Raw genomic sequence first — 12327 nt, forward strand, 5'->3', positions numbered from 1 at the left:
CCTGATTGAACTCCACTGATACAAAATGTACTAACAACATGTGACTGTGTGGATAAAAACCACATGTTGTTCCTGATATAATCATACAACTTGTTTCACAGCCAAATAACGTACCGAAACCGAACTAAAAACTGTGGCCCAAAAAGCGAAGTTTGTACTACTAGTGTTGAAAATGTCTCACACTTCTTATGACACAAAACTCAGCTTGACCTGTCCTCACACCAATAATGACACTCATGAACACTGCTCTCACCCTCTCGATGGCTTCTTTCTCTTGAGGTGTGACTTGGATATAGTTGACAGGCGCGCCCTCCTCACCCGCAGCCCCAATGTCTCCCACCTCTGGGGCCTCGCCGCCTTCGCCCACTGGCTCATTCAACATTTGGATAAACAGCTCCTGGTGCTGACTGATTTGCTGCAAAAAGGGTAAAAAAGGCATAAATCAATACTTCACAATTACCTCGCTACATTGTGCAAACTTTACATTTACAAACAACATGCTGAATACAAATATGCTGCTGTTGTCCCAGTGGATCAAGGTTTCAGCCACTTATACTGTGGCTGGCTGATAGATCTCTGGTGCTCAGTTAATTCACACACCAATGTTGGCTACTTTTAGTGTGCTTATTATGTGTGTTTTACAGTATTCTTCTAGTTTTCTAGCCCAATATGAAGCAATGGACAAGGGACGTGTGCTTTGAAACATACAGGAAGTAGCCAAACCATTACGTCCTTTTCCACCCCAGGAACTTTCTTATTTAAAAAAACTCCCCCTTGTTTCCACCAAAAGTTACTTGGGTAGATTTAGTACTTCATGAACTTAAAAGTTCCTGCCAGCCAGGTGGGACTGTGCTGTCCAACGCTGATTGGTGGAACACAGTTGGAGGCTTTCATGAAACTAATTTTTCAAACACAACAGCCGCAATTACAGAATGCTAGACGACTTGTTTGATTCTTATTTAGTTGACAACAGAGAAAAAGAAGAACAAAAGATACTTTCGACTTGCAGGAACTTTAGTGGGGCATCTGTGTGCTGAAGAACGTTGATCAGCGGATTTATCTTGCAGTGGTTTTACTCAGCCGTTGTCTTTAAACTATATGCACTTTATGCTTTTTACAAACTTCCCTTCGTTATGCTACGAGAAGACTCTTTTGAACGTAAAAAGCAGCTGCTTCCTACTCTGATTTCATGTGTAATAAAGGAGGCAGTACACAAGTGGAATGAAGGTAAATGACTTCAAGTAAAAACTACTTACGTTGTTGTAAAAGTAGTCAGTGATACTCCATTTATTTTGTTATCCTCAACCTGACTGAACCGAATGCTGATGCTAACAAGCTGAAGACTGACATTTATTATTTATATTTTGTTGTTTACAGCTGAAATGGACCAAAAGGACTCATCTGACCCTCATAAAGTCATCAATTAATGAGGACAACTTTCTGATTTGATACTTTTTTTTTTTTTTTTACTTTGTTTTAAATATTAATGTATTTGATGTACTTACTTTTTTAGTAAAAATAACAATGACCTCTGTCTGTTCATTTACATGGTAACAGTGTAGAAATATAGTATACCACTCTTCCATACAACTACCCTAAACTGTGAAATGCGGTGGAAAACACACTTCTACAAGAACCTATAGTTCCAGGGACTGAAATTTCCTGCACTTTTGGTGGAAAGAGGCCTATTGTCGACACGGTCTCCTCTTCCCTTTATTTACACTTCATGCCAAGCAGATCAACTGATAGGTTAAAGAGGATTTAATTTTTCCTTCTTAATCATTGTCGCGACCTTAATGTTAAAGTTTTGTGATTTCAAACTGAGTGCACCACAATGCTAGTTGCGATGTTTGTGCAAGGACAATTTAGCCACTTAGGTTTGTTTGATCAGGGATGCAAACCCAATGAGAAAAAAAGAGGAACATTTCTACCAGCCCAAGTGCTGCCACGCAAACCCAAAATAACATTTAGAAAATCAAGACTACATTTTCTGCAGTTGGGTGCATTTCTACACTACATTTTCCCTTTAGGTGTATTCTCATCTACCGACCTCTTTTGGCTATTTTTGGCACTTGCATGTCCCATGTAATGGTTTTTACTTTTTGGACAGATAATTTACTAACATTATTACCATTGAAAATGTAATGTGAAAGTCTATAACGTGCACGCACAGAACTCAGAAAATGTTTCCCATTTGGCGACTCTAACCTGTAGCCACACCCCTTTGGGTAATAAATATACTTCTGCCTACTTCTCACATCAAAAATATACCTTCTCGCTGGCTACTAATAAATACTGCAGCTGGTTTAGAACAAACAGTGAGGTGGAAAGCCGTCAACATTGTGGCTTGGAGACTGAATGGAGGCGACCACAAGAAAGCTCGCTGCTTGGTTAGCTAACTAGCAAGTTTATTTTAGGGCTGCTGATCATCTCCCTGTCCTGCATTCGGGCAAAATTAAGAGAAAGGTGAGCAGTCAAAGTTTGTTTAGATTGTATTTTTTTGTATTTCATTAAAAACCACATAAGTAATATTTTGGCACAAACATTTTTCTTTAAAAAAAGGCAGATGTTTGTGGTACTGTCACACGCTTGTTGATATACAGTACTGTATAACACTATATTGTGATCAAAGTGTACGAACTTCTACTAAAATGTCGACTTTTGTCTAGGCTGGAACCCATTATTGAAATGTACCTTGTTTCTTATTGAATGAATTGCTTCAATATACACACTTTTCTATTATCAAACCATGTTCAAGAACCAATTAGGTTTGTAAACCGAGGCCCTACTGTTTGCCTCTGCTACATCAAATATGTGGAAATGGCTTTGGACAGAGTGCAGAAAGAGTGTGTGTAACCTGCAAGAGTTGAGGGTTCTCCCTGCCGAGCTGCTGCAGGAGAGCTGGAAGCAGAGTTGGGTTCTGCTGGATGGCCTGTCTCATGTGAAGAAATTGGGGCTGGGTCCGCAGGAATGCAAGTGGGTTCTCTCCTGGAGAGGAAACAAAACACACTCAACTGTTAGCCATGGAGGAAAAATTGAGTTCCGATAAAGAAAGATGGCTGAGTAAAACTACGACAGAGTGGAACGAGAGCAAAGGGCCTAGGGAAGATGTCAACGTGAAAAAGACCAAGATTGTGGTGAAATGTTTGACATTAGCAGAAGGCATCCTGCATAATAAAAGCAGCAAACAAGCAGGAAGAAGCAAGGTCATATTATATTTTTCTATGTTTCACTTCCATAAATAATGTTTTATTCAAACATATGGATCTACACCAGGGCTGCACATTACATCCATCGCGAGCTACAGGTCGATGGGGGAGGGTGTGTCAGTCCATCACCAGCCAGGCATTTAAAAATGGACCTAAAAATTAGCGATCATCAACGTCACTTGATCGACATTCGCGGCACCCGAGGGTCTTGTGAGATGACACTGGCTGCTGCCAGATCATTGTTAAAGGGAAACATTATCACAATTTCAAAAGGGTTAAAAACAATAAAAATCAGTTCCCAGTGGCTTGTATTTTTTGAAGTTTTTTTCAAAATTTTACCGGTCCCGGAATATCCCTAAATAAAGCTTTGAAGTGCCTTATTTTCGCTATCTTCGAAACCACTATCCATTTCCCTGTGACGTCATACAGGGCTGCCAATACAAACAACTTGGCGGTTACCACAGCAAGATATAGCGACATTAGCTCGGATTCAGACTCGGATTTCAGCGGCTTAAGCGATTCAACAGATTACGCATGTATTGAAACAGATGGTCGGAGTATGGAGGCAGATAGCGAAAACGAAGTAGAAGAAGAAATTGAAGCTATTGAGCGAATAGCTATTGACGCTATTCGGCCATAGCGTGGGTGTACCTAATGAAGTGGCCCATAGCATGGCTGCCTTATTAGCATCGCCGGTAAAATGAGCGGACCAAACGATCAGGACTTTCGCATCTTGTGACACTGGAGCAACTTAAATCCGTCGATTGGTAAGTGTGTGTTTCGCATTAAATGTGGGTATCTAGTTTCAAATGTACATACAGCTAGCGTAAATAGCATGTTAGCATCGGAGAGCGTAGCCTGTTAGCATCGATTAGCTGGCAGTCATGCCGTGACCAAATATGTCTGATTAGCACATAAGTCAACAACATCAACAAAACTCAGCTTTGTGATTTTGTTGACTTAATCGTTGCAAATGCATCAGCAGGTTATCCATACATCTCTGTGCCATGTTTGTCTTAGCATCGCCGGTCAAATATGAAGACACTCTGGTACATTCAATGGGGGTCTGGTGGCAGATTTCTTGCCAGTGGTGAAACTTGAATCCCTCCCTGTTAGTGTTGTTACACCCTCCGACAACACACAGACGAGGCATGATGTCTCCAAGGTTCCAGAAAATTGTCGAAAAAACGGAAAATAACAGAGCTGAGACCCGGTGTTTGTAATGTGAAAATGAATATGGCGGGTGTGTTACCTCGGTGACGTCACGTTCTGACGTCATCGCTAAAAGACCGATAAACAGAAAGGCGTTTAATTTGCCAAAATTCACCCATTTAGAGTTTGGAAATCGGTTAAAAAAATACATGGTCTTTTTTCTGCAACATCAAGGTATATATTGACGCTGGCATAGGTTTGGTGATAATGTTCCCCTTTAAGAAAAAATAACCGACAGGAAGGTGAGAAACACTTTTTCAACAGACTATCGCACCTGCCATCAAAACTCTAAAGACCAGCTGCACACTTCCTACCTTCACAATAAAAGCGCTGCTTCATCCTGCCTGCGCTAACGAAACACAAGCTAGCAAGCTTCGGAGTTTGCCGCCAATGTATTTCTTGTAAAGTGTATAAAAAGGAGTATTGAAGCTGGACAAATAAGATGGCAAAAAGCAACCACTTTCATGTGGTATTGGACAGAAAGGAGGACTTTTTTTCTCCTCCATGTGGACGTTATCATCACTACTGTCTGATTCCAATCAATGCAAGTCATCACAACCAGTTAATACACCAACTTATATTCTTGTCTTCACTAAAGAGAAGAATCTATGTGTTGAACATGCTTGTATTATCATTAAACACATTAAATTTCACAAAAACATCTCTCATAAATAAATATAAATTATACATATGAATGTATACTGTATGTATATAAACTTGGTCTATTGAAAAGTAGCTTGCCAGCAGAAAAAGTGTGGGCACCCCTGATCTACAGTTTGAATGTTGATGCTAACAAGTTGTGTCCGCATAGCAAACATCCAACAACCTTTTCAAATATGTATGTGCTAAACTCCACTTGTCATACTTTATCAGTCTTTTCAGTTGTATAAGTGCAATTTCAATGGGATGTGAATTTATAAGAATCTATAATCAAAGCATAACAAGACTCAGCTTACAGACAATTTGGCAACGCTTCGCCTCTTAGTGAAAATAAGTTCAGCAGTGGTGTTCAAAGTGTGGCCTGAGGGGCCATTTGTGGAACACATTTTTTTTACATCTTCTATGTGCTTTAACAATAAACCCAAATCATAAAAAAGAGCAAAAAGGAACAATGAAATGAAAACTGAAATGTTAATGCAAACTATGAAAATAGACACACATATTTGTCTTAGGCCTGGGGGATAACTCACTTTTATAGATAAATTCTAGTTTTTTGATGCAGACGATTGACATAAAAATACATAAGTACAAATAAATAAATGAAACCTAGAAATAAAAATGTATTTTCTCCTCTTGCTTCGGCATATTTTTTTTCCCCCTTTGAGCTTCCTAATGCTAATGCTATTGTTGCCATGTGTGGAACAACTGACTGCACGTTGCAAAGTTTCTGTAAAAAAGGCAGCAGCACAACAAACTTATTCCAGCCTCTGAAAGAGCATCGAGCCAAATTGGGGTAATGTAACTCTTCTCAAGGCGAACAAGACCGCAACAACAACTCCACCTAAGAAGCATACAGCAGGTAGCATGCACAGCATGGAGAACAATGCACAGAGCAATCACGTCCAAAGCAGACAGCTTCTACCTGTGCTGTAGCAAAACAATTCAATATATATATACAGTGGGGCAAAAAAGTATTTAGTCAGCCACAGATTGTGCAAGTTCTCCCACTTAAAATGATGACAGAGGTCTGTAATTTTCATCACAGGTACACTTCAACTGTGAGAGACGGAATGTGAAAAAAAATCCAGGAATTCACATTGTAGGAATTTTAAAGAATTTGTTCGTAAATTATGGTGGAAAATAAGTATATGGTCACTTCAAACAAGGAAGATCTCTGGCTCTCACAGACCTGTAACTTCTGTCCTTCACTCGTTACCTGTATTAATGGAACCTGTTTGAACTCATTATCTGTATAAAAGACACCTGTCCACAGCCTCAAAACAGTCAAGACCAAAGAGCTTTCAAAGGACACCAGGAAAATAATTGTAGACCTGCACCTGACTGGGAAGAGTGAATCTACAATAGGCAAGCAGTTCGGTGTGAAAAAATCAACTGTGGGAGCAATTATCAGAAAATGGAAGAGATACAAGACCACTGATAATCTCCCTCGATCTGGGGCTCCACGCAAGATCTCATCCCGTGGGGTCAAAATGATCATGAGAACGGTGAGCAAAAATCCCAGAACCACACGGGGGGACCTGGTGAATGACCTGCAGAGATCTGGGACCAAAGTAACAAAGGTTACCATCAGTAACAACTACGCCGACAGGGAATCAAATCCTGCAGTGCCAGACGTGTCCCCCTGCTTAAGCCAGTGCATGTCCAGGCCCGTTTGAAGTTTGCCAGAGAGCACATGGATGATACAGCAGAGGATTGACGGGAATGTCATGTGGTCAGATGAAACAAAAATAGAACTTTTTGGTATAAACTTAACTTGTCGTGTTTGGAGGAAGAAGAATACTGAGTTGCATCCCAAGAACACCAAACCTACTGTGAAGCATGGGGTGGAAACATCATGCTTTGGGGCTGTTTTTCTGCTAAGGAGACAGGACGACTGATCCGTGTTGAGGAAAGAATGAATGGGGCCATGTATCGTGAGATTTTGAGCCAAATTCACCTTCCATCAGTGAGAGCTTTGAAAATGAAACATGGCTGGGTCTTCCAGCATGACAATGATCCCAAACACAACGCCCGGGCAACGAAGGAGTGGCTCCGTAAGAACCATTTGAAAGTCCTGGAGTGGCCTAGCCAGTCTCCAGACCTCAACCCCATAGAAAATCTGTGGAAGGAGTTGAAAGTCCGTGTTGCTGGGCGACAGCCCCAAAACATCACTGCTCTCAAGAAGATCTGCATAGAGGAATGGGCCAAAATACCAGCTACTGTGTGTGCAGACCTGGTAAAGACCTAGAGTAATCGTTTGACCTCTGTTATTGCCAACCAAGGTTATATTACAAAGTATTGAGTTGAATTGTTGTTATTGACCAAATACTTATTTTCCACCATAATTTACAAATAAATTCTTTAAAATTCCTACCATGTGAATTCCTGGATTTTCACATTCAGTCTCTCACAGTTGAAGTGTACCTATGATGAAAATTACAGACCTCTGTCATCATTTTAAGTGGGAGAACTTGCACAATTGGTGGCTGACTAAATACTTTTTGCCCCACTGTGTGTGTGTGTATATATATATATATATATATATATATATATATATATATATATATATATATATATATATATATATATATATATACATACATACATACATACATATACATACGTACATATATAGGCCATATTTAATGATTAATAAAGTAATGTATATTACAAGTGCAATGAAGTGTCCATTGTCGTCACACTAACAAGGAGCTCAAGATACTTTAAGGTAAAGCCTGCACTTACTCTAAAACTACAGTGTTTTACTTTATTTGCACGCAAAGTACAATAATAAATTTTTATTTACAGTGGTACTTTAATCAAAATAGAAGTTTTAAGTTTGCACTTTACTGATCTGCTAGATTTGTATTACTATTGAAAGATTATTGGTATCTTCATAGATTTAGTGGAGTGTATTTGCGTGCAATATAAAATGTTACACATGTGCTAAGTATTTTTTTCAAGGCAGAAGATTTAAGTTTGTACTTAATTCATCTCAATATTGGATTTTGGGTTTTATTTGCATGCAATGTACATTTTTGTATTTTATTCAAGAAAAAACATTGTCCCTGAGAGGAAGCTCCGAATACAGTTCTTATCCAGTCTAAAAATAACATTATAGAAATTAGAATTTCCTCCACATCGAGAGGAGCCAAATGAGGTGGTTTGGGCATCTGGTCAGGATGCCACCCGAACGCCTCCCTAGGGAGGTGTTTAGGGCACGCCCAACCGGTAGGAGGCCACAGGGAAGACCCAGGACACGTTGGGAAGACTATGTCTCCCGGTTGGCCTGGGAACGCCTTGGGATCCCCCGGGAAGAGCTAAACAAAGTGGCTGAGGAGAGGGAAGTCTGGGCTTCCCTGCTTAGGCTGCTGCCCCCGCGACCCGACCTCGGATAAGCGGAAGAAGATGGATGGATGGATAGTATGTACAGTAATAGAACTGTATATAACACTGGTTTTAGCACTAGTGTACAGTAGTAAAAAAGACAAGCGTACGTTCTTCTGGCGGATTGAGCTGACATCTTTGTATCAAAATATTATGGTGTGTGTTATTAGTGTTTATGTACTGCATGTTTAGTTGATAAATGATGACGAGGTTTTGTTGACAACTGTTGTGTGTGCTTCATTCTCGGGTACCCTCGCCCCCTCCTTCGCCCTATAATAATGACAATACCATTTTAAGTTTTCAGACCTTCCCAATCTGAAGCCAGTTTTCAAAAACTTTTGCTTCAGACCACCAAAAACGTGGAGATAAAAGGCTATCACCATTTCCACCTAAACACAGTTCTGTGAGGACAGACCCTAACATGGCTACTAGTTGACGGTTCAGAGGAATAATCACCATTATGTCTTGTGAATCAATATTGCAAAATTTTAAATCTCGCAATACATAATCTATCAAATGGATTATTTTACTCAGCCCTAACCACAAGTGAGGGAATACTAGAACGTGACATCAACAGGAAAAATGAGAGTCTGCAGTGAAGTTTTACCTTCTGCTAGAGACGGAGCTTCAGTGGGTCCAGACGCTGGAGTGGACGCAGGAGGGTTCGTCTCTTGGATCGGACTGCTAGGGAGACCCTGGAAATACAAACATGACCCCGCTGTCAAACACATAAGATTTATGATGACTGAGGAAACACATTTTTATGAGTAATGTTTTAAAAGTGGGATTAGCATTACATTTTCAAACAATTTAATATTAAAAAGGCAAAACAATATTGGCTTGGCATGAAACTCATATTTAAAATCACCACCCCAAACTTTAAATCCTAGGAGAAACACCGTCCAGTCATCCCTCGCAATTAATTGGTATCAGACATGACTGCGATAAACACATTGTCACCACAAAAATTATGATTAATATATATATAATATTTTCATAGTTGGAGCTTTAAAAAACCTAAATAGTTGTTTTTCAATTAATAGAGCCCTCTAGACATGAGATAACCATATACTTTATACTTTTTAACCATATACCTTTATACTGGTAAAGTATAAAAGGTGTATGGTTTTATACTCGAGTATAATAGCATTGAGTGTTTGCTACTGTAGATTTCAATAGAGGCTCGTAGCGTCATTGCTATGGCCATCACCTAGCCACTAAAACACGTAAATACTTTGTCACATCCTGGGTAATTTTCTCTTAGTTAGGCTTTTTTCCACCGCAGGAACATTCCCATTAACCCTGGTGAATGAAATATCTCCCTTGGTTTCAACCAAAAACTAATCTAGTAGATTTAGTCCCACATAAAGAATGTTTAGTTCCTAGTAGCGAGGATTCCAAGGAATCTTAAAGGGGTCGAACTCTGATTGGTTGAACACAAAACACTGAATTTGAAGTTTCAGCTGCCATTAACGTATGCGAGGGCAACTTGTTTATTTCTTGTGTTTCCATTACAACAAACTTGACAGCGGAGAGAAAGAAGAACGAAAGGAACTTTATACTATTGTGGGGCATCTTTGTGCTGAAGAACGCTGATTAGTGGGACTATCTCGCAGTGTTTTCACTCAGCCATAGTCTTTAAACTAGTTTGCAGTTCCATGCTGTTTTTACAAACTTCATTTCCATATGCAAAGCTCTAAGAAATGGACAGACTTTTTACACGTATTTACAGAGATATATCAAGTATTTAGATGGACTTCGAAGCGGCGAGGCGAGCTGCTCACTGGGACTCCGACCTTGTAGTTTGAAGAGAAATGTGAAATGAAGGACGAATGGACCAAATGTGAATCACATCAAATATTTGCTATTTACTTTGTTGCATGCTTTTAAAGTAGTGAACCCAATGCTAACAGGCTAACGTTTAATTTGATGCAGTTATGTTTTTGCCGTGGGATAAACACTGGCATTTATTTTTTATATATTATTATTTACAGCTGATATTAACTATAAGGACTCGCCTGACCATCATGAATTTTCGGACTGCTGGACACTGTGCACAAAAGCCAGAATTTTTATGTAAAATCAGTTACACTTAAGTTTTTAAATCATATTGTTTTGTAAATTATTGCTTGGCATTTCATTTACTTACACTTAATTAAAATAAATATGATTGGCGCCAGCGCCCCCCGCGACCCCGAAAGGGAATAAGCGGTAGAAATGGATGGATGGATGACCAAATATTGTTTTTTTATTTGCATGGTATTAGTGTAGAAATATACCATACCACTCAAATTGTGGTAAGTTAGTTTTTTTTTAATAACAATGAATAGTAATTATTACCTCTTATTACCATGACTATCATTTTAAATCTAAAAACTCATTGAACAAGCGTCTGCCTTTTTTAATCCAAAGGGCTCATTTAAAACTGCTTATTTTAGCTTTGATACAACAGCGCCTCTCTTTCTCCAACATTGTCCCGCCCACGTTACCATCTGATTGGTTATGCAAAACACACAAGGGTAAGAGGCAGAGGATATCAGAAGCCAAGTCTTTTGCAGGACTCTAATTTTCAAACACCTGGCAAGGAGAAAAGTGCTCTGGTGAGTGTACGGATGTGCTGAGGTAAACAGAGAGAACTCTTTTGAAATCGTAATAAACATCGCAATTTCACAACTAAAAGGAATGTTACTATGAGCAGAATAGCATAAAAACTTAAAATCAGCGGCAGCTCTGCTAGCTCCGAGACGTGTCTGTGAATCACTTAAAACAAAGCTGCCGAAAATATCGATATGGAAACTTTCTGTTAGAGTAGAAACATGTTTGTCTGACTGAAAAAGATTAAAAAACTCAAAGTAAATGCGGTCTAGTTTTACTGCAGATACATACAAAGATGGTAGAGAATAGTGTGTAGGTATGATGTCCGAAAACCGGTTCTCACGATGCTTCGATAAGAAAAGAACCGATTCCATGGATTCAAATCCCTTTTTGAGTTGAGTTGAGTTTATTTCGAACATGCAAGCGTATAACATGATACATCACAATTTCCAGTTTCTCTTTTCAACATGTTCGAAAAGGACTAGGAAGAAGCAGAGCTTATTTAATCCTACCCGTTTTTTTTTAGTTTTTTTTTTAACACAACAGTTGCTAAAACTTTTGTTCACTTCCTGTTCTCAATTTATTCACAATATACTCCATAAGTAATCATAATAAAAATAAAAAAATGCTAATAATTGGTGAAGTAAGTTATATTTCATATGATAAGATAAGTAAGATTATTTTGAGAATGAATGAATGGATGAAATACTTTCAGAATGTTTATCATGGTCCTTCTTTGTACTTTGTAAACACTTTTAAGTTTGAAGAGTTTCTTGAAGTAGATCATATCAGTACATTGATTGCTTTGCTTAATCCATTCCATCATTTAATTCCACATACAGATATACTGAAGGTTTTAAGTGTTGTACATGTGCACAAATGTTTTAAACTACATTTTTCTCTAAGATTATATTTGACCTCTTTTTTTGAGAAGAATTGTTGTACATTCTTGGGTAGCAGGTTATATAGTTTTAGCTGTTTGCGAATTCGCTATGTTGTGGAATTTCAGTATCTTTGATTCAATAAATAAAGGGTTTGTATGTTCTCTATATCCAACATTATGTATTATTCTAACTGATCTTTTTTGTAACACCGTTAGTGAATGAAGTGTACTTTTGTAATTATTTCCCCATATTTCTACACAGTAATCAGATATGGTAACGCTAGCGAGCAGTAGAGAATATGAAGTGATTTTCTTTCTAGAAATTGTTTTGCTTTATTCATTATTGACGTGTTTCTTGCTACTTTATGTTGTATATTTTCT

General features: G+C 38.6%; 1 protein-coding gene across 2 annotated transcripts in view; it reads right to left on the reverse strand.

Annotated features, from left to right (window-relative positions):
• Positions 1-12327, reverse strand: part of LOC133541879 (UV excision repair protein RAD23 homolog A-like) — a 38877-nt gene that overhangs the window by 8602 nt on the left and 17948 nt on the right. For both annotated transcript variants that reach the window (XM_061885599.1, XM_061885597.1), the window contains exons 6-8: positions 9076-9163; positions 2858-2988; positions 254-415 (exon numbers count right to left, since the gene is read on the reverse strand). In XM_061885599.1, the coding sequence (XP_061741583.1) occupies positions 254-415; positions 2858-2988; positions 9076-9163 (381 nt within the window). The remainder of the gene's footprint in view (positions 1-253; positions 416-2857; positions 2989-9075; positions 9164-12327) is intronic.

The sequence above is a fragment of the Nerophis ophidion genome, linkage group LG23 (assembly GCF_033978795.1).
Source record: "Nerophis ophidion isolate RoL-2023_Sa linkage group LG23, RoL_Noph_v1.0, whole genome shotgun sequence".
Lineage (NCBI taxonomy): Eukaryota > Metazoa > Chordata > Actinopteri > Syngnathiformes > Syngnathidae > Nerophis > Nerophis ophidion.